At 43.7% G+C, this 22,513-nt stretch overlaps 1 protein-coding gene and 1 long non-coding RNA gene across 2 annotated transcripts; both read left to right on the forward strand.

Annotated features, from left to right (window-relative positions):
* Positions 1 to 473: 473 nt before the first annotated feature.
* On the forward strand, positions 474 to 9,698 carry LOC119167267 (uncharacterized). Its single transcript, XM_037418724.2, has 5 exons — positions 474 to 571; positions 2,586 to 2,784; positions 5,477 to 5,586; positions 7,448 to 7,480; positions 9,478 to 9,698. Exons 1-5 carry the CDS (start codon positions 514 to 516, stop codon positions 9,696 to 9,698), a joined length of 621 nt encoding a protein of 206 aa, XP_037274621.2. The 5' UTR covers positions 474 to 513.
* A 1,054-nt stretch (positions 9,699 to 10,752) lies between these two features.
* Positions 10,753 to 13,554, forward strand: LOC142769166 (uncharacterized). Its single transcript, XR_012885692.1, has 3 exons — positions 10,753 to 10,903; positions 10,976 to 11,029; positions 13,365 to 13,554. It is a non-coding gene; the product is annotated as an uncharacterized LOC142769166 (long non-coding RNA).
* Positions 13,555 to 22,513: the final 8,959 nt, after the last annotated feature.

Genomic DNA, 22,513 nt, shown 5'->3' on the forward strand with positions numbered 1-22,513 from the left:
TCCGGAAGTGTTTCTTCCTCACAGAGATGGCGCTAAGCCCCACGAGCAGCTGAAGGATCGCCATTTTTTGAACGTATAGGCCTATGTGAAAGTTTCGCTACCATTTACTTTTACCTTGGCACCATGCTCAAGTCAGCCAATGGCTGATATTCGCAATCGCTCTGACGAGTGACATTTGAGCGTGTAGCCATATATCGTGAGAAGAGAAAGTGATGTCAATTTCAGGCCACGTACTGGGCTGTAATATTTGGCTCGCGCGATTCCCGGAGCCTCGACTGCCGATCAGCAGTATTTTCTTACCATGCTGAAAAAGTGTGGCAGCGTCCCTTAAAAGCTTTGCCCGTCTCGGAACACCCGACTGACCTGGCAGTTTCCGGGTTTTCAGGTGGTCTCACGCTCATGCAGTGCTCTAATATATACGCGCATAAAATACGGCGTCTGAAATGTTTGACCCTTGGTACTTTTCTAGTTCTTCAAGATCGTCGACTCGCAAAGCGTGTGCTTTCTTCTCCGATGCCGAAATACGATTATGACTACTATATAACAATGAGGAAATCAAGGGTGCGATGCGGTAAGTACATTGATGATTTTGTATCGTGCTTACCTTAGCCCGTGCTTTTACGACGAACATTTGCTAATGTGTCCTCAGGTGGGTACTTGAAACGCACGAACGTCCCTTAATCACGAGCATGAAAAAATACAGGTCGACTGATCAGTTTATCTTCCCATATTTTTTTTTCATTGGCTGATTTTCAATCAAAAGGACTCCTAGAATAAGCTCATACAAAGCGAGAGTCAAAATGATGCCAACGTCAAAAGGATTAATTTTTCTTTGCTCTATATAAGCACCACCACCAGCAAACTGCGTATGCATTTCGGCCCCGCAACTTGATTTTTTCTAAGTAAAAATAGAGCATGACAGATTGCAGAATAACAAAATGTTTATTTTACCACTAATTGCAATAATTGACTAATTATCGTGGAAAATAACTATCTCTTCATTTGCTTTTTTGGGATGTAATATTGAGTGGCGTAGTATTACATCGTGCGAATCTTGAAGAGTGATTCCGGAGTAAAACTTTCAAAAGAAAACTTGCAGCGCTCATCTAGAAACAATAAAATTTTCAATTTGCTTCGGAATACCTGTGCGTAGACGTGAGTACAAGCATGAATCCAGGCAAGGCTGATAGTGATACTGAAGGTGACTAGATATGAGCTTTCGTCAGCAAAAGAAAGTGGAGCTCGCTCAGACTCATCGAAGAAGTGCATGCTGCGCTTCGGACTCACTCGGACTCAGACTCGCAAAAATTTTTTTCAACTGAACTCACTCGGACTCAGACTCGCAAAACTTTTCTTCAACTGAACTCACTCGGACTCAGACTCAACGAAATTTTCTTCAACTAAACTCACTCGGACTCAGACTCAAAAATTTTCTTCAACGTAACTCACTCGGACTCAGACTTACCAAACTTTTTTTTAACTGAACTCACTCAGACTCAGACTCAAAAATTTTCTTCAACGTAACTCACTCGGACTCAGACTTACCAAAATTTTCTTCAACTGAACTCACTCGGACTCAGACTCACAAAACTTTTCTTCAACTGAACTCACTCGGACTGACTCACCAAAATTTTCTTCAACTGAACTCACTCGGACTCAGACTCACAAAAATTTTCTTCAGCTGAACTCACTCGGACTCAGACTCACAAAAATTTTCTTTAACTGAACTCACTCGGACTCAGACTCAACAAAATTTTCTTCAACTGAACTCACTCGGACTCAGACTCACAAAACTTTTCTTCAACTGAACTCACTCGGACTGACTCACCAAAATTTTCTTCAACTGAACTCACTCGGACTCAGACTCACAAAAATTTTCTTCAGCTGAACTCACTCGGACTCAGACTCACAAAAATTTTCTTTAACTGAACTCACTCAGACTCAGACTCAACAAAATTTTCTTCAACTGAACTCACTCGGACTCAGACTCACAAAACTTTTTTCAACTGAACTCACTCGGACTCAGACTCAAAAATTTTTTCTTCAACGTAACTCACTCGGACTCTGACTCACCAAAATTTTCTTCAACTAAACTCACTCAGTCTCAGACTCACGGCTCGATCTGAGTCTCAGTAAGTCCAAGTGAGTCGACTCCCGAGTGAGGTTCAGCCACTTTATTTGCTTCTTATTTACATCACATATACTACGAATGACGCACGGACAAACGAAAATTTTGTCGTACATTTGGATGGTGCCTGTAGTACCTCTGAACAATCAAACAACGGCGGCTCAGACTAAACTAAGCCCAAAGTTTGAAACATTTCTTTTTTAAGAGCCTATTGTAGTTCCAATTAATTGCAGGTGAAACTGAAACAACAGCTTGTGAAACTTGTCTGATGGAGCACGGCGCGGAATTCTCAAACATTCAGATGGGGTTGAGTACTGCATGGTCTTGTCCACCCCTAATTCACTATAAAGCGTGCAAATCGTACACGTCAGGTATCATTAGCTCCCCAAGTGGAAAAATAGATATTGGCGTACTCAAGGCCCCCTCACAAATGTGTAAATTGTTTGTTTTTTTGCAGTGTACTTCACGGATTGGCCGCCGCACACTTACTGCCTCGTTCGGAACGGGATGTATTTCAACACGTTTGATGATGCGGACTCTTATTGTAATTCGATTTTCCTGCGCCTACTTAGTATGACTTCTGCACCTATGTACCGCATTTGCCGTCTCATACGGCTCTTTCGAATCAAGGATCGCAGGCTATGGGTTAAAAACACGTGAGTAGAATTTGTGGCAGGGCTACTTGGTATTTGTTTATTTGGGTACAAAACTTAGCTTGGCTTGCACTGCAGGCCCAACGCCAAAGAAGCGGCGGCGCTGGTGAGCACCTCAGTAGTTTGACTGTTGCTGCCTTCCCCCGTTTTGCGAGTTTTTGCGTTCTTTCTGCGTTCAATCTTTATATTTTGGTATTCGCTCTGTTTTTTCTATCTTTCTGTGTTTTTTTTTCCTTTCTCAGCCTCTGCCTGAATTTCTCGCTTCCCCTTCCCCACTCACTCTCACTTTCTTTCTCTCACTTTATGTCCCCTTCACTTTTTCTTTCTTCACTTTCTGCCTCTTGTTCTGTATTTTCATCTTCCTTTGTATGCTCCGATGTGCTCTTTCCCCTCTTACTTTGCTCTCTTCTCACCCTAACTTTTTTTTCCAATCTCCTTGCTATACTATCCTCCGCTGGCGTGCCTGGATAGCCGAGTGGTTAAGTCACTCGCCATCGGATCATAGGTACCCGGTGCGGATCTCGCCTCGCGGAGAAATTTCCTCTCTTCCCTACACCCCCGTTGTCTTTCGTTCTCTTCCTCTGTACTCGTTGTCCCACCGATCAGATCACATCGTCCCACCCAGGAAAAATCGGCGCACGCGTTCTGGCAGCCAAGGACAAGCCTAGCGCGTTTCGTTTTTCTGGTGGCTATCGTTTATGTTGTTAGCTGACGGACTAACACGAGTCCTAAGCAGCCCTGCTGGTAGATGATGTTCAAGCACAAAGGAATGTCTCGAGACGGTAAAGACGAGGGCGCCACTAGCAACTGGCTTTCTTCTCAGAGAAGCAGCGACACACACACAGCCGTGTATCTGCGCGAAACAAGAATCACCTCGCATGGCAGTGCCGCCCTCTTCTGTTCTATTTCGAGACTTTCGCTGGGTGTTACGCGCCATTTTTATTTCAGTAAGACAGATGAGTACATGCAAGCGACGCTAGAAAATATTTCAGGGAAAGTTTTTACTCGCACCCTAACTCCGAAGAAAAGCCGCGATATATTTGTGCGTTTTGGTGACCTATTCGCGCATGCAACACACACTCGGAACGTCGAGTTAGCCAACTCCTGTATCAATTACAAAACATTTTTTTTTACAGTAGAGGTAGCAATATACAGTACGCTCACCATTTGAAAATCAGCTTGATGTCCTCGGAAAAACGTGTACAGCACGACTGGACAGGAAAGCGCCTGGACTCACAAGTGATCTTTTATTAGTCAAATAATAAAATCATAAAATCCGACACAATATTCTTCGCGCTTGCGTAACAGTGCAGGGCGCAAAAAAAAAAGCATTCGTGTGTTCACTTTTAGAAAATGTGAATAACACAAAAATTTATTTTCCGCGTTACATGTCATTTGTTGTACATGCCAAGCGCCGTATGTGACATGCGAACTTCTTGTCGTACCCCACTAGTGTGACTTGACTACACAACGTCCTCTCCACTTTTCTGGGTATGATACGATTCAACCATCTGGCAAGGCAGCTGATTCTCATGCCAAAAACTGACTTCGGTTTCATTAAACATGGGCTACCTTTGGCAAATCTTGCAGTGAGCAATGAATTGAGTATATTGCCTGCATGGGGCGTGGTGTTGCTTAATAGGCTCATCTATGCGCCTTCCATACTGACCTACGTACACTTTAGCATAAGTGAAATGAATCATACAAACCATCATTTGTACGCATTACATCAACTTATTCCGGTATTTTACAAGGGCAAGCTCTTGTATCATTGAGCATCAGTTATCGCGGACACAAGTTTGTGAACCTGTTTTTTGCTGTATACTTCGCGTCTACCTTACTCCTGCTGCCAAGATGTTTCAAATCGTACAAGTGCCAACTCGTGCGCGTATGGAATGGTGGACATTTTCCCGCGTTTCTTTGACTTACTTGCTTTCCAGCTGTCTCCCTCTTCTCTATTACTTCTCTAGCTCCCTTTAATGTTCTGGCTACAGTTGTGCCCACTGAAAGCAACAACTGCGTGGGGTAGCCAAAGCCCTGAAATTTCTGCAACTGACTCTTAAATTTAACAGCCATTAAATAAAGACTTGATTTCTGCAAAGTGGTCAAGAAACTTGGTTTGCATATTCCCATTTGTACTAACTTGGTGTGCCGGGATGCTTCTTGGGTTGTGACGCCAGCAAATGAGTTCCCCATTAAGGACTAACCTTAAGTCCGAAAGTTGCAACTCGGTATTATTAGGAAGTTTTGTGACGAAATTAAGACCCACGCTTTTATACTAAAACGCATTTAAAATAGTCACTACTGCACGAGAGGAATCTGTGTTATCTGTGAAGGATCTTCATATCCGAATCTAAAGCAATAGCGATAAGATACCGCTCTCCTCCCCAGTCAAATTTGCTGAAAAATATTTTGCTAATAGGCGCGAAGGACCATCTTATACAAGTTTCAGATCGCTGGTTGAACAACTTGCTTTCCCAAGACTTGAAATCATATCGTAAATAGAACGTCTATAACTCCAGAAATGCTCCTACGTTTACCCGGAATTTTTCGCGAAGTTTGATTTTAGTTATGAATTTTTTTCACAGTCGCCACCAATTTGTCAATTTTCAAAAGTAGCGCCACTAATCCTGTCTTTTTTTTACCTTCAGTTTGTATAACAGCTCATAATCTTGTGTTTATTTCTCCATAAAAGAGTGCATCAGCCGAGTACCTTGGGCTGGGAAGATTGCTACTTTCGGGCTGAGAACAAACCCAAGCCACCGGTGAATTGTGACTCCTGCAATATCTCCGTTATTTGTGTCGGTAAGTGGAGTTTCAAAAGTACGCGGGAACTTCAGTTGACGGTGCTGTTTCGGTAGTCAACGCGTGCATGCGCATGTATACAGAAAATTACACAAAAACACATAAATGCAGACACATTGATTTGATGTGTGGGGTTTCAACGTTCTAGAACAAATACACACACATGGAAAAATACAAATGCTTACACACATAAACATGCTCGAGCACACATATGCACGCGCGCACCCAAGCATGGCACTAAACACACACACACACACACACACACACACACACACACACACACACACACACACACACACACACACACACACACACACACACACACACACACACACACACACACACACACACACACACACACACACACACACACACACACACACACACACACACACACACACACACACACACACACACACACACACACACACACACACACACACACACACACACACACACACACACACACACACACACACACACACACACACACACACACACACACACACACACACACACACACACACACACACACACACACACACACACACACACACACACACACACACACACACACACACACACACACACACACACACACACACACACACACACACACACACACACACACACACACACACACACATGTATTGTTTGGCACGCACACAGGATGTTTGGTGTGTGCATGCGTTTAACGCGACATTGCTAAAAAAGCTCGTTTCGGAGAAATTCCGGCGTTGGTGTCAGAGTCGGTGTGGTCCTTGTTCGTTGTGAGCGAGAAATAGTCTGATTCGTGACCGAAAAATTGAGAAAGATGCAAATAAAAAATAAAAGAATTCCTGGTCCCACTGTGGACCGAACCAAGGCCACCTTCGTGGTAAGCAGGTGTTTTAGGCTACCATACAGCCATTCATCTGCTAGGAAATACAGGAAAAATACAGTGAAAACATAACTTTAAGCTTTTCAAGAACACTCGACTATATGGTATACACAATTTTATTTTCGACTTATGGGTGCCGCCATCTTGGACTGATAAGCATTGTTTTGTAGGTTTTTTATGTCACAATATCAAATGATCAGTTTCGGGAAACGTTGAATGCGCCGGCAAAGCGATTTCGTGTGTGTGAGTTCGCAGTAGCACTGTTTGTTTATTTGGTACTAATACTGCAACGTTATCAGTCCAAGATGGCGATGATACTAATACTGCACCATTATTAGTTCAAGATGGTGGCACTTAAGCGCGTTTTGGAAAATGGTGCATACAGGCTTCGCCATATACACCGTGTAATATCGCAATTGTATTGCGTGATACAAGCATGCATTATTCCTATCGGACGTCACAACATTTTATTATCGTAGCAACTTTGTGGTTTAAAGCCGGCCGCCCATTACAAAAGGCACAGACTTTACTGCGCGTATTCCCTTAACACCAGGTAGTGTGTGTATAGGAAGTTCGAAAACATATCACGCGCGTAATTACTCGTGGTTTAAAGTATGCTACATATTACAACGAATGCAGTCGTATGCGAAATATCTACTGACACAATCCACTTTCAACTTATTCATCCCGTTGTAGGAGTCCACGATTTGAACTTCACTAGTAAAATCGTACAAAAATATTCTGCACTAAGCAGTTGAAGTACGCATTAGAGACAAGATAACACGATCGCGTCAAACTCTCAAATGCGAAGCCTAAGGATCCTCCGATTCGTTGTGCGCGCCTTTCTAACACTTAATCCCAGAGCCTCAGCGACACAAACGCTGTGTTTGCAGGTCTGGTATAAAACCGTCACAATCATACATCATAGTGCTTTGACCAGATAACGCGTGTAAACGTACTTCATGCTTCTCTCTATTGCAGATGATTCCATCTACTCAGATGTTTCACAATGTGGTGAGTGGGTGAACGCTTGAAATTCATTGAACACGTATTGCGTGTTTATTGAGAATTTGTGAACTTGCGATCGGTAACAAGTGGGGACAATTATAATGAATCACATGCCATCTTGTGGAACTTACGCCACACCCATAACCTACCTACTGCCTGTCATATTGGCCCCTATAGTGGCGCGTGGAGCTGCAATCTGTCGTTTAAAAGTTTACAGTATTTATATCCAAGCACAGGGATTTCTTTTTTTTACAGAAACATTAAACGTTCAGGTGATTTCAAAGTACAGAGGTGAGAACCTCAAATGAGTTTACTATGCAAAGTAAGCTTTAGCCTATTGCGTTAATGCAGATTTTAATGTAAGGTCAGCAATGTATTGTTTAAATGTGTGGTATTACTTAAAAAAACGGTACCTATAAGAGTGAATTTTGTGAGTTTAGTAATGACTGAGAACTAGTGTGTCGTTATTATATTAACCGGCAAGAAAACGAATACTCACCCGTGACCTAACTATTCATCGAGGAGGCTAGATAAGAAGTGCCGTTCTTTATGAAAGGGAACACGCGAACGCGTGGCCTGCGCTCTGCGGCGGCTGCCTACAGCGCCATCAACCGACAAGTGAAGAAAGCACGTTCGCTTTTTCGCGTCATATATGGCCAAGCAAAATAACGAGTTATGACTGGTCGACAAGCAGTGCTAGATTACGTTGCCCGATAGCTCGCGTGGCGAGCGATATCGGGCGATTACTGCTGCTTGCCCCGGGGTCGCGAACAACGCTTGATATGTTGGCAGTGGACTATGCACTGCAGGCGTGAGCAGAGAGAGAGAGTGAAATCTAGCAGCGATTGTCTACCAGCCATAACTCGTTATCTTTTTCGGCAACAGATGACGCTGAAAGTGAACGTGCTTCCTTTTGCTGTCGGTTGATGGTGCTGTAGGCAGCCGCCGCAGAGCACAGACCACACGTTTGCGTGTTCTCTTTCATAAAGGACGACAGTGTGCATGACAGCATGTATGTAGTTATTTGGTAGAGTTGTTTACGGGGATCCTGTCTGTAAGAGCAGCACCAACGTCCCTAGCGATAATCACCTGAAGAGGTACACCCTTTCTTCAGTTAGAAGATATTTTTAGCGATATTGGCAACATGGCTAGGGCTATTCAGAATATCCGGTACGTTCACTTAAAAGGCGACCCGCAAGACCACTGTGTGTCATTAGGGTACCAAACTTACGTTGGCAGAAATTGTTCGACCCACGTCCGTTGAGATCTAGCAGGCTCTTTGTTACAGAAGGCGGGGCGTAGCAATTAAAAAAAGTTAGTGAACGTGAACACCAAGCTTCATGGGCAACTTAGATTTCGCGTTTGAATGAAAAATATGTATTGACGCGCTGTCTCAATGGCGGAAGATTTCAACTGTGACTTGGTACGGTGCCAGTCATCCACTTTCTTATGAAAAGGGTTGATCGTGGGTTTTGACATATTTATCAACATCACTGCCCTTCTGTAGAAGTGCCGCCTCCGTTCGTACTTCTGTATTGACAGAAAGTTCTTTATTAACGTACACATCACCAGTTTTTGCGGTGCTGTACATTAAAGGACCAGTGTTTATCCTGGTAGTGGCTATTTTGCATGGAAGAGTTCATTATAATTTGGAAAAGAACAAGAAGACTCGCAATCAATGTGGTATGGCATAGATTCATTACATCTCAAGGTAATCAGGAGGACAACTTGTGTTACCCTATAAAGTAACAACAATCATGATGCTGGCAGAAGGGGCCGGTGTCAGACACGCAGTATCCTGCAAGGAGTCTCATATTGGTTTGTTTTGCCATTTTTGTTTCAGTGTAAAACCAGCCCGTTTTATTGCTTATAAAAATCTGACCTGAAGTGCGATGTCGAAAGTCTATGTTAAACGTGGATGGAAGTTCTCCCTTGCCGTTTCATTCAGTGAAGTCAGTCGACGCAGATAAAATCACATTCTTTTGCATATTTTCTTTTTGCAGTCACGAGAACAGAGGGCGATAATGATGTCGAATATTGCTATGAAGATGAAAAAGTCGACGCTACGGAGGTCAACGAGCAATGTAAAAAGCATTCATCGGTGCTTGTAGACACGCAGAGAATTGATCGAGGAGTATGGACCGACATACGTGGACTGTTCTACCTCGATCTGGAGGAATCTTGGGTAGACCTGAACCAAAACGACTTGAGGTATAGGAGCTAACGTAAAGCTAAAATGTTGCCTTTTTCCCCCACTGTGCTTTGGTGCGATTCGTTATGAATAATGCTTGCTTGCGTAGAGCTTGCACGACGGCTAGTACGGATCCCTTCGGAATTATTTGGGAGCCGGAATCGTACTAGTAACGGTGAAGTGGCTAAGCTGTTCCGCAGAGCCGGGCGCGATTGGTATTCGAAGAGCTCGTCCAGCCTCACGCTTCATGAAATGTAGTAAAAAGAAAGTGGTTTTACAACATCTGCCACTCGTAAAACCTTTTGCCGCACTAGTTGTTCGCACGCTCACAAGACACACACGCAGAGGCCATTTTCGCTGCACCGACATTGAGTAATGTATACAGACGTACAAAAGCGAGTGAACGTCTTGAGATATGGATGTTTCCAATGTCTGGCGGTGTGAAATATCTCCATCAAAACTCTCCACATCTCACATCTAGCATCTGTAATCAACATTAGAGATCCTGTCTTATAAAAGACGAATCTCTTCAAGAGGAACAGTTCATGACTGTGGGCACAGAAAATATTTGCGTCTGCGTCAACTGTCCATACAGCCACGGTTGACGCCTGAAAAAAAAACACAAGACAAGTTTATCTGAACACAACTTGTGCTGAAAAAATCCTGTAGGAACCAGTAGGTGGAGTGTTTAGGGTGGGATCTGAAGACAAGTGGTTCACCACCTTTTGGCACCCGCCCACCATGACTCAAATATTCTAGTTGTACCACGATCCCCGTGCTTGCGTTTATGCCTGGGTCCAAGCTGGCGTGTTATCTGCAACCAATTCCATGACATGTGTTTACTTTGTATGGCTTTCTCGCACCCTACCGCAAGACACGGTACATCTTTGGCAATCTGCCACATCGCGGACATTCGTCAACGTTGGTTATATTTTGCTTCGTGACACTATATATGGAAAGACTCTCGTGTGGGTACCTATCGGCAGTGCGCGACGTGTTCCCTGTCGATGAAATTGTGAGAGACACCATATTTTTATCTCGAGCATTCAGCTACGTTGCACTTTGTCTCTCTCCTCGGAGCAGCCATCTGAGTGGTGTGATTTCAAGGAACTTCGCCGAGATCGACTGGCGTTCACCATGCACTACGGTTTTGCTTAATGGAGTTGTACCGTGGTTTTTCGTGCGTAACTGCAGCGACTCCTATCCAGTCGTATGTGAGACCCGCGATGCATCGAAAGGTGAGCGGGAACAGAATGAGTGAACGACTTTTGCCGTAACGTGTTATAATCCTATCTGCGCGTTTTCTTCAGATGACATACTGAATGATTATTCAAAATATTATGATACTGATATTCAAGACTGCGGTGAGTACTACTACAATTCTAGCATTTTAAACGTATCGCGTTGTGAATATAAAAGTTTTTTTTAATTGGGAAGTATTGATTCCTGGGTTAATTTTGAGCGACGTTCAAGTCCATTTGAATTTCACGAAGTGGGAAAACCAGGTAAGAAAAAAAAAAACCCTACTAGTCTACCGTTTCGCGCATTATTTCATCACTTGCTTTGTTCTGCATTTTTTGAGCATCGTGCTTTTATCATAACACATTTTCTCATGGTATATGTATATATCACTCCTTTGCGTGTAGGCAAAGTTTAGAAAATTGTTGAGCTTTGTGATTTTTACGACAAAACTTGTTAATTGATAAAGAAGCATAAATTACTTCCGTCGTACTTTGTTTCCGGAAAACGTACTATTTCCCAATATTTTCTGTTTGCCTCTGCGCGGCGCATAACCTCTAAAATCAAACCTTAATTTTGGCGAAAACACTGCCTCGGCCCATGTTGAGACGTCTGTAGCACTCTTAGGTGGTTCAAGAAAACTTCAGCAGATCCCACGTTCCTTGGGAATGGACGTTATACGAAGCATGTGGAGGGAAAATGATCGTGTTGTAGTTTTTTTATTCAGCGACACGACATGAAATGACGATAAATATACCTATAAATCCTGAACGCAAAGCCATTTCTTGAAGAGTTGCATGTGTTCATATAGCCATTTCTTCGAACTTGCGCAATGATACCAACAGGAACATGGGTATTAGCAACAACAGAAGCAATATGCAATATGCTGATATGAAGCGCCGGCACTCGCGAGGGTAGTAGCCCCTGACACTACCACATAAATCAATCTCAGTGCATGACATCTAATTGCAATTGACGTTAGCCCTCCGTGACGGGTGTATCATAGGAGTGTATATGCAATGTTTATAAAATATGATAGCCCGCACTGCAACCGCAATCGACATTCTGCGAACATTAGGACCTATTCGAAAAATAGTTCCGAGACGTGCACGGTTCCGTAATAGAATGCTTGATAGCCACGCAGAATACTTCATTTTGATTCCTTCTGGAAGCATTACATTTATTATATGCAATGTTAGGGTGAACGCTGCCGATGTCAGCTTTTTCATAACACTCCCGTGTTACTATTCTACATTTGTTCTCGACGTTCCTGGGTAGATACTGAGTGTCAATCACCTGTGGCTCATACCTGCCCGTGGGTATGTGCCACTGTTTGGCGGAAAGTGTTTGACGACGTATGCGACGGGATTGTGACATTATTCGTATCTTGACCAGCACGTCATATTTGATTGAATTATTGATTAACTAATTGATTGATTGATATGTGTGGTTTAACGCCCCAAAACCACCATATGATTATGAGCGATGCTATAGTGGAGGGCTCCGAAAATTTCGACCACCCGGGGTTCTTTAACGTGCACCCAAATCTGAGCACACGGGCCTACAGCATTTTCCCCTCCATCGAAGATGCAGCCGCCGCAGTCGGGATTCGATCCCACGACCTGTGGGTCAGAAGCCGAAGCGCGTCATATTCGTCAAACCAGCTTACGCTCCCATACTAGTTTTGGTTCCCGCCAAGTTAAGGGGTTGCCTGCCTGCACCTAGGCAGGCAGGCAGGCGGGCAGGCGGGCAGGCGGGCAGGTGGGCAGGCGGGCAGGCAGGCAGGCAGGCAGGCAGGCAGGCAGGCAGGCAGGCAGGCGGGCAGGCAGGCAGGCGGGCAGGCAGGCAGGCAGGCAGGCAGGCAGGCAGGCAGGCAGGCAGGCGGGCAGGCAGGCAGGCAGGCAGGCAGGCGGGCAGGCAGGCAGGCAGGCAGGCAGGCAGGCAGGCAGGCAGGCAGGCAGGCAGGCAGGCAGGCGCCAAAGGTGGCAATGCTTCGCATGGAAAAATGTCAAGAAAATTATGACTGATTGAATTGAATTGAAAGTAATGAAAATGCTATAATTTACTAAAAATTTGCGTATGCGCTAAGAATTGAAATTAAAAGACTACCATAAAAAAATGCCCAATGTTAAAAGCAAGATGCTCGACAAATGCAAAAAAAAAGACAAGTGTTGAATGAATGGGGGAAATAAACGGTCAATTTATAGTAAATGTTTGTTTTTTCTTACCTGGTTTTTCGAAGCTCGTGAATTTCAAATGATGGGCACGTGCGCAAAAAATTAGCTGCTTAAAATATTTTGGGGCGATATTGTAGAACTATTGTCTATATGTGTGTAATTTTCTGAGAAACTTCTGCAGAAATGAATTGTCAGCGAGCGCCACAACTGGGACAGTCAGTATGGAATAACCTTACACACTGTGCGGCAATATATTTCAATTCTATTTTTCTTTCCCCCTTAGGTGACAACAATAGTGCTTTCTGCTTTTCGGGCGGTCGCAGGTTTAACAAGACGACCGCGACAAGATTCTGTGCAAACTACACGTATTCGGTGCTGAACGGAAAGACTCTTCGCACACTTTTCTTCGCGTACCGTCAGTTCTCAACCTCTTACGAAAACCGGCCGATAGTGTGGGACACACACGCCGTGAGCGACCGGTAACCATTTCTTCCTCCTCTTCAATTGAAAGTCTACGTATACTTGTAAACTTAAGGGTTTATCGCGTGGCGTTATTAATGAGACGAGAATATTATGGCTCAGAATTTCGTACACGTCTTCTCAGGACCACCTGCACACTTTCGCGATAGTGTTCACGATTACCTGTTGTGGAAAGTGTGGTGTTGGCGTCAGATGAATTCTCCCAGCTGGTAAGCGAAAACGTGTGACTGATGCAAAACATCAAGGTGAGAGCCGTAATCAAGGCCTGTTAACAAATGTAATAACCTAGGTGGTAAGGACGTTACCGGGTAATTAAAAATATTCGTATCATCCGAAAATCGTATCACCAGAATACACGAAAAACTAGTGTGCGGCAAAAGAAAACTGGCGTGCGTTGTTGTTTATTGTGTATCAGGGCCACGACAACGTTACGAAGAACTCTCAGTGATTGCCAGTAAAGCTTTTAGCCTTGGAAGATCTCAGTTGTACTCTTAAATATTGGGTGTGTGCACGCGTGTGTGAAATGATCCATTGCAGGAGTACTCTTATTTGTAACTGCTGGTAGCCCCTTCCGAAACCTAGTTTGTTCTTTAAAAACGATAGTCTTTCTTGGGGATCTTCGACGCAAAAATTTTGGTCTGTCTGTCTGTCTGTCTGTCTGTCTGTCTGTCTGTCTGTCTGTCTGTCTGTCTGTCTGTCTGTCTGTCTGTACATTTGTCTGTTTGTCTGCCTTTAATGCGAACTGGGTACTCTAAACAGCACCAGCCGATAGTCCAAACGGCCGACCCCATCCGCAGCGCCCACCAATGTTGCTCAAGATTTAGCGTTCATACTTGTTCGATTGTCAATTAAAAAGCAATTATTGCGCATATCTGAGGCACCATAAAACACGTATACTTTCTTCATGTGCGTCTTTTACTATAAAAGGCATACATAAGTAATTCTAAGGACTGTAGCGTTTATCACGCTGCGCTGACCATGCAACTCATGCACGAAGAAGCGAGTGTTTTCGACGCTTTGTTAAGACGACGCGGTGGTGGCACCTACCCGTCGCCTTGCGTTCTACACCTTATCACCTCTGAAATGGGCGCGCACGCGCAAGCCCGTCTCAGGGCCGCGCGCTTTGTTTTACAAAAAAAGCTGCCAGATGTCGCTTATGTCTCACGTGTGTAATGACTTGGTGCACTCGTTCCCCTCCGCTGCACTCTCGAGGCACTCTAACACAGCGCCTCCAGAATACCATTCACCAATTTTCTTGCGCAGAACATTAAATAAATGCTTTGTTCACTCTCTCTACACGCAAGCTATCGTCTTCCGACGAAATTTGTAGATTAACACGCAGATACGGTGTCAGTTTCTTTTTAAATAACAACAAATTACTGCGGTAAAAGTGGCTTAAGAAGCTGTTTCCAGCCAATTTTAGAACCATTCTTCTTTGTTGTCAATATTTTCTTATCGCGGTAATGGTGAGGATTCTTTTTCAAACAATTTACAGTCCGGCCTACACAGTCGGGAGGTTTGATGAAAATTTGGGAATCTCCCTTGCAATTCGGAAAGTTTCAAGGTGTGCGTAGTCCTGGATTTCCGAGGCCCAGCTTTTTGACCAAGACCGTACGTTCCTGCTTCGGGTCTTACTCCCCATTCCTAGGCTGTCTGAATGTAGGGACATGGCTTGTTTCGACGTGCGAGTCATGCATAAACAAAACACAAAGACGCTGCCTCTAGCACAACAGCGTGCTTTGACGAATTGAAAAAAAAAGAAGAAGTGCGATGCTATAGCTATTTGTAATCAAAACGAGCAGTGCGCCTCGATGTATTGGTGGCTAGGGTGCTCGGCTGCCGAGCTGAAAGTCCGAGGGTCGATGCCGGCCGCGGCGGTCACATTTCGATGGACAATAAATGGTAGAGGCCCGTGTTCTGTGTGACGTCAGCGCACGTTGAACAATACCAGATGGTCAAAATTTTCGGAACCCTACCCTATGGCGTCTCTCATGTTCATAGCCTATTTTTGGGACATAAAACTTGATATATTATCAATGTTCAAGACAAGAAGGCACGTGAAAGCGCATCACAGCCTCCAAGATCATGACACAAAATCTCGGAGGCTATAACAACGTCGTGCCGCTCATGACGTATTCTCTCAATCTGGCGCTGTTGCGCATACACTCACACTTCTAATGTATCCGGCTGAACACGTTACGCTCTACCCTTTCTGCAACAGGGAAAGAGGCACTCCGGCACATATCATAGTTGAGTGTAAGGACATTAGGAAGCCCCACCTTCTCGGCCCCCCCCCACACACACCCAATCTCTAGCCCCCCGAGCGATGGGAGACCTTGTTGTCCAGCTCCGCCCTGCTGACTCAGCTTGCATCGACGGCCAGGGGTCAGAAGTTGCTTGAGAGATATGGGTCCCGAGAATAGAGAACCCCTTCGTCTTGTGCAAGCACGCACCATAGAATCTTCGAGCTGAATAAAGTTGATTCTCTCTCTCTCTCCGCATTCATGCGACCGCTGCATATTCCACCCCAGCGCGGGCAGCATTTGCCCGTACGTTTGCAGTAGCGTGCATTCTTATCAGACGTTGCTGAATGAAAATCGGTAAACAACAACCGTACTCAATTACACTGCAGGCTGATGCATAACTCATCATAATCGTGGTGATGAGGAGAACCATCATCATCCTCCTGTTCATCACTACCATCAGAAGCAGTGGTGGTAGCGGCTTCCTACGCATCTGTTAAAGAGCGCAATGATATTGTTACAAACCGAGCACTCAAAAAACGGCGCGCCGCCAAATTCTCGCGACGAAGCGCCGAGAGATCAACGATAAAAAAAAGAAAACAAGCATCCAAAGACTCCCCGGGCGCGCGTCCTTCTCCCCTCGGAAGCGTAGGTTCGCCGTCGAACCTCCTCGCATCGGCGGCTGAGCAAGCCCTAGAACGTTCTCAATGGAAAGGGGCGTGGTGATGCAGCGTTGCGTCATCCGTCGCGGACGGCCCTCGTACCGTCTCGCCCTTTCCCCCAGCCTTCGCTGCGCATCGCGCCGACGAAATGACGAGAATTTTCTGGAATCTCGCACGGAAGGTGTTTAACCGAGCAGCAAAGATGGGAGATCAGGAGAAGAAGGAAGTTAGCGCCAGAGTGCGTAGGGTTTTCCGCCGCGTCTGTCGGCGAAGGTTTTGCCCTTAGTGACAAAGCAGGAGAAGAAGAAAGTATGCGCCAGAGTGCGTAGGGTGTTCTGCCTTGTGGGCGAAGCCTTTTGTCTTCCGCGACAAAGGAGGAGAAGAAGAGGATTTCCACCTGAGGGGTGAAGACTCGAGCTACAGGCAAGAGTGTGTGTCTACCGCTATCGAGCGAAGACGCGTGGCAACAGCTCCGAGTGTGAAGCCGACGTGTTTCCGGCGAAGAAGTTTGAAGCTTGGAGAGCGGCCAAGTGAAGACGCGAGGTTTCCTGGAAGAGAAACTTCGGGGGCAGCGGAACGACAACAACGCTGGACTTTGAGTGAGTGATTCTCGGAAGAGTATCATCCAGACTTTTATTCCAAGAACTTTGGACTGAATAGGTTTTCTAACTCTTTAGTCTTTAAGTGTCTTGGTTGTTCGATGCATGCGACTGCATTGTAGTGCGTGTTGTCGTCTGTGTCCGTTGTTTCGAGAGTGGCTGATTGTACTGTGTAGTACATTGATTGGTGACATATTGTATTCAACTATTGTAGAGTGTGCATACTTGTGTATCGTTTTGATCTGCCATAACTGAGAATATAATTTTGTTTTGTTTATCAACTCTCGGCTCTGACTTGTTCTTTGGGCCACAGCCGGCGTCCGCTGGCGCGCCAAATACGACCACTTCTAAATTGTCCACGCTTTCGTGGTGCGGTTCGGGGGGCCGATACTTCGGCCCTTGGAACTAGCCCGGCAATCGCCTCCCGAATTAACGGGACCCGTGACAGATATGCTATAGATTAGCGCAGATGCGGTACACTTTAAATTATTGGTAGGCCTAACATCCTAGCCCAGAATGTTCTTCTTCACGTGAGCGCTGTTTCTGCGGGCTAAGTGCGTGAAAGCACGCAGTCTCACTTCCCGAGACGCCGTAAAGCGCCCGTCGTGATTCCCGCTTCAAGCGATCTTCACCACGAGAGGGTGTTTGTTTCATCATGTTTCGCCATGTATCGACAAGGCCGAACGGCTGAATATACAGGTAGGCATGCAGGTTTGCGGGAAACTGTACTGATGCGATTAAGTTTTTGTCACTGTGATCGTTTCATGCCGTAGCATTGCATTCACTGCGAACAACCCCTTTGTTGTCTTTTTGCAGACAAAACAACAGTAGCACGTGTTACGCAGCCAATCTCGAGACCGGCGCAGAATTGATTGAATACGGCTGTTCTGAAAAGCTGGGCTATTTCTGTAAGTAGACGTAATAAGTTTATCGGCCACACTTATGAAATGTCGTCAATGATTAGGGTCGCCAAATGAAAAAGACAGAAAGAAAACAGGCAAGAAATCAGAAAATTGTATCTACAAAACAGCCAACTCGAGCCATGGCAGTCAAAATAGCAAAAAAGTAGCCTCGCGTGCGTGCGAAGAAGTGAGACGTTTTTATGTTTGCGAATTTTAGCATAGGTTTTTTATGTATGAGTTTTATGCGTCGACCCTTGTTTTATGCATATAAAGCTTGGAAACTTGATTATGGGAAAATACAGTGCACAAAGGGGCGAAAGGAAGATGAGGAACGTAACTCCCTTCGTTTTCAGACACGTTGTTTTTTTCCACAACACAACTCGCTTAGAATATCATTACTCGCAACGAACTTGTCGATGTGTAAAGCATTCCGCGAATTCCCTACAAGAGGCCATTCATCTTTAAGGTTGTGCGAATAATGTGAAATTTCAAATAACCGATCGAATTGCGTTCTGTTAGATTGAGTACTCGAATATAATTGTCCATATTCCCGGTACCGAATATTTTTGACATATTTATTGAATAATGGGGGCTGTCGGGAAGAGGATAATTGGACAAAATGGTGAAACATGTTAGGAGTCATGTCTCGTGTATTTGTAATTGAATAAATGTGATAATCCAATATTATCTTGAATAACAATGAACTGACTTAGTTTATCAACGCTATACTGATGACTGGATCATGAGACCTTTATTTATAACTCTAAGGTCTGCGATAAGAAGGAATCATTTGTATACTGTCATCATTATTTTACTGCTAATGGCCATAGAAAGGCGGACATGGTGGCCTCATTCATCTACACAAGTGTAGTTTGGGCGCTGACATCCGCTGGTCATTAAGGGTAACTGATTGGATTCCCAGAGTAGGCAAGCGCGCGAGGGGGAGAAAGAAAGTTATTCAGGCCGGGGAGATTAAAAAGGTTTGCAGATTTTATAAAGCTCAAGACCGGGTTGATTGGCGAATCATGGGAGAGGCCTTTTTACAGCAGTGGGTGTCGTCAGGCTGATCATGATGATGATGATGATGATGATGATGATGATGATAAATAATAGCAGTCACAAGTTTTCTCTATCTGTAAGGTGGTCTTGCTGAAACAGCACACCACAAGTACGTTTACAAGATATTCCTGCAAAGGGCAATCCTCTGGTAACTGATTTATTTGCATATTAAACTGAGTGAACGTGGTTTTGTTCAATGTTGTTTATACTTTATGTCTCATGAGTTACAACGTAATGCATTGACTGTCGCAGTCAGAGCTGTATTTCGATCCACACTTACTAACAACAAAAATGTTTTAGTCGGTTGATGGCATTCGGTCGGTTGATAGTCCAGTGCAGAGCAGAAATTAGGTGGGGGACATAAAACAACACACACAGCGTAGATCAACGGCTATACTTATTGTCTGCTTCATATGAGCTTTCCTCAGTTTTGTAGAATAATGAAATTGTTGTGTTGCTTTGTTAAGGCTTGCGAACGTTTGTTTTGTACAACATACTTGAGGAATTCCACAGCGGTTTTCAAAATTGTAGAATAATGAAATAAAGTCATAAAAGACGCTAGTTTCTGCGGGTGATTAGTACAGAATAATTAATGGCACATGGAAGGTGCATGCGCATCTTGTACAAATATATTCCATAAAGCAAAGTAAGCTCATTGTGAATGTTAAGTGGGACTGCTTCAGTGGTGCACCTAAATTACTGAGCCGCGCCCCCCTAAACAAGGGCTGAAAGAATAGCGTATTATCCTTACACCTGTTTGTAATCCTTTCAAAAACACCTTGACATGAGCGAGTTGGTATATATATATATATATATATATATATATATATATATATATATATATATATATATATATATATATATATATATATATATATATATATATATATTAATGAGATCTAACAGACAATAATGCCAATGAAGGTATAGGGGAAGTTACTAGGCCAATTGTGATGTAATTGAGAAGAAAGAAAAGTGGGTGAAAACAAGATAACTTGCCGTGGGCAGGATCCGAACCAGCGACCTTCGAATAACGCGTTCGATGCTCTACCACTGAGCTACCACGACAGATATCCCCCAGCCACTTTATTGGGTATCTATGTCAATTTAAACGTGGAAGTTTCAGTCAGCGCAACTCGCCGCCATGGCTACTAGTGGCGCTGACTGACAACACACACAGCGTAGACCAATGGCTATTTTTATTGTCTGCTTCATATGAGGTTTCCTCAGTTTTGTAGAATAATGAAACTGTTATGTTGCTTTGTTAACGCTTGCGAACGTTTGTTTCGTACAACATACTTGAAGAATTCCACGGCGGTTTTCAAAATTGCTTTCAAACTATTTGCAAACTGTTCGATTCGTATTGGTAATTTATTCTGTTCAGAAATTTACTACTCGCACGCACCTAGGAACGTGAATGCAATGAAGTTTGCGCCCAAACTTAACGAAGTAGTGTATATTTAGGTTTCGGTAACGCAAATGACGAACTGTTGGCAAATATATGCTCATTTCTCTAGAAGGTAACCTTAGTAAGAATGTTCATTGCTTAGTGACAAATCTTCAAATATCTCGCGACGGGTGCGCTGTGAAAACCTGATAGGAGATGCGCATTATCGAAGGATCCCACAGAGCGGAGCTAAAGCAGAAAAGTCTGGAGAGAACTCTGAAATAAAAAGAAGAAAGGTTTCCTTTTTCGATGTCATATTTACGTTTCTCTGAGCTAACCGTATGCCCATTTATTTATTTAATTAACTCCGCCAATTCAACGTCAAAGTCAGGACCTTCAACCACCTTTTCTGTAAACAAACAACGTTTAAAACGTGTGGATTTGTGTAGCTTCTGACGTTACCGATCATTTTTGGTTGTTTTTGTAGGCAGTAAATCAAAACCACGTTCTACACATGACTTCGATTGCGGTAAGTACACAGCATGCAAGAAATTTAGTAGTTATTAATGATAATTTTTGAAGATGTGATACGTTTGCGGTAATTCCGTAATTTTCGATTTTTCTTTCGTGCTTTGGCAAAACAGAATACGCGAACGCGGCTCGGTGGTCTCGGCGTCCGGTTTGTGTGAGCAATGTTGGAATAAACTTGGGGGAGTCCATAACACAATGCACAAAACTGGGCATGGATCTTCTCCCTGCTGGTCTCGACCACAAAGAATACGCAGTCATTGTAAAAAACTACTTTCTACTATTCATGGTTCCGAGGCCGCATTTAGCCCTGTGGCTCGACACGCCTCAGAGGTGGGCACTTTATTGTAATTTATAGATTAATTGTTTTCTTAGCCGGTCACATTACCACTTACGTCTGACTCACAGCACTCGAAGATGGGCTATATGACTGACGTAGTGTGATTTGATAGAGCTATATTTTAAAGCAATTGAACCCAAGTGCTACTTTCTGCTACACATTATTTTAACAGTAATGTTGTCAGAGTGCCCCATTTCTCGTTTTTTGCGTTGTGACCTATCATACTGGTAGACGAATAATGAGGACGGACCTTTTTCATTCTATCCGCATATTACAAGAGCAAGCAACTGTATTACAAAATAAGAGATAATGCAGACTGTAATCGATACTGCACTCATTTGTTTCACAAGCTGAAAATTCTCCCTTTTGATTGCATACGGCTCCGTAAAACGGCCGTCACCGTCAGGAAGGTCGCCGCATACGCGGTGTTTTTCGATGTATCTCTTTCTTCTCCCTCCTCCCGCTCTACTACACGCATTATATCGTGCAAGTTTAATCCTCTATTGACTAACAATGTGAACTCTGGTGAAAACAACCTCAACAAAGTCATAAAAGACGCTAGTTTCCGCGGGTGATTAGTATAGAATAATGAATGGCACATGGAAGGTGCATGCGCATCTTGTACAAATATATTCCATAAAGCAAAGTAAGCTCATTGTGAATGTTAAGCGGAACTGCTTCAGTGGTACACGTAAATTACTGAGCCGCGCCCTAAACAAGGGCTGAAGGAATAGCGTATTATCCTTACACCAGTTTGTAATCCTTTAAAACACCTTGACATGAGCGAGTTGGTGTATATATATATATATATATATATATATATATATATATATATATATATATATATATATATATATATATATATATATATATATATATATATATTTTATTTCAAAGTACCTTACAGGCCCCATGGGGGGCATTGAGTAAGGGGGGCTACACATATATACAAATAAACTGGGAAAAAATATACAAGACAGACAATTGAGCAAGGGGGAATACATATAGACACCTCAAAATGAAAAAAAGTACAAAAGAAACAATTGAGTAAGGGGCGCAATACTTATATACATCTCAAACTAAAACAAATACAAAAGAAACAATTGGAAAATAATAAGTCAAACAAAAAGCACCAACATGTACAAAAGTTCAACATGTACAAAAGATACACGCATATTAACCGTGGGCGAAACACTGTATTTCCTGCGCATGCAGCGGCCACAAGGCAGAAT

Source organism: Rhipicephalus microplus, chromosome 1 (assembly GCF_043290135.1).
Source record: "Rhipicephalus microplus isolate Deutch F79 chromosome 1, USDA_Rmic, whole genome shotgun sequence".
NCBI lineage: Eukaryota > Metazoa > Arthropoda > Arachnida > Ixodida > Ixodidae > Rhipicephalus > Rhipicephalus microplus.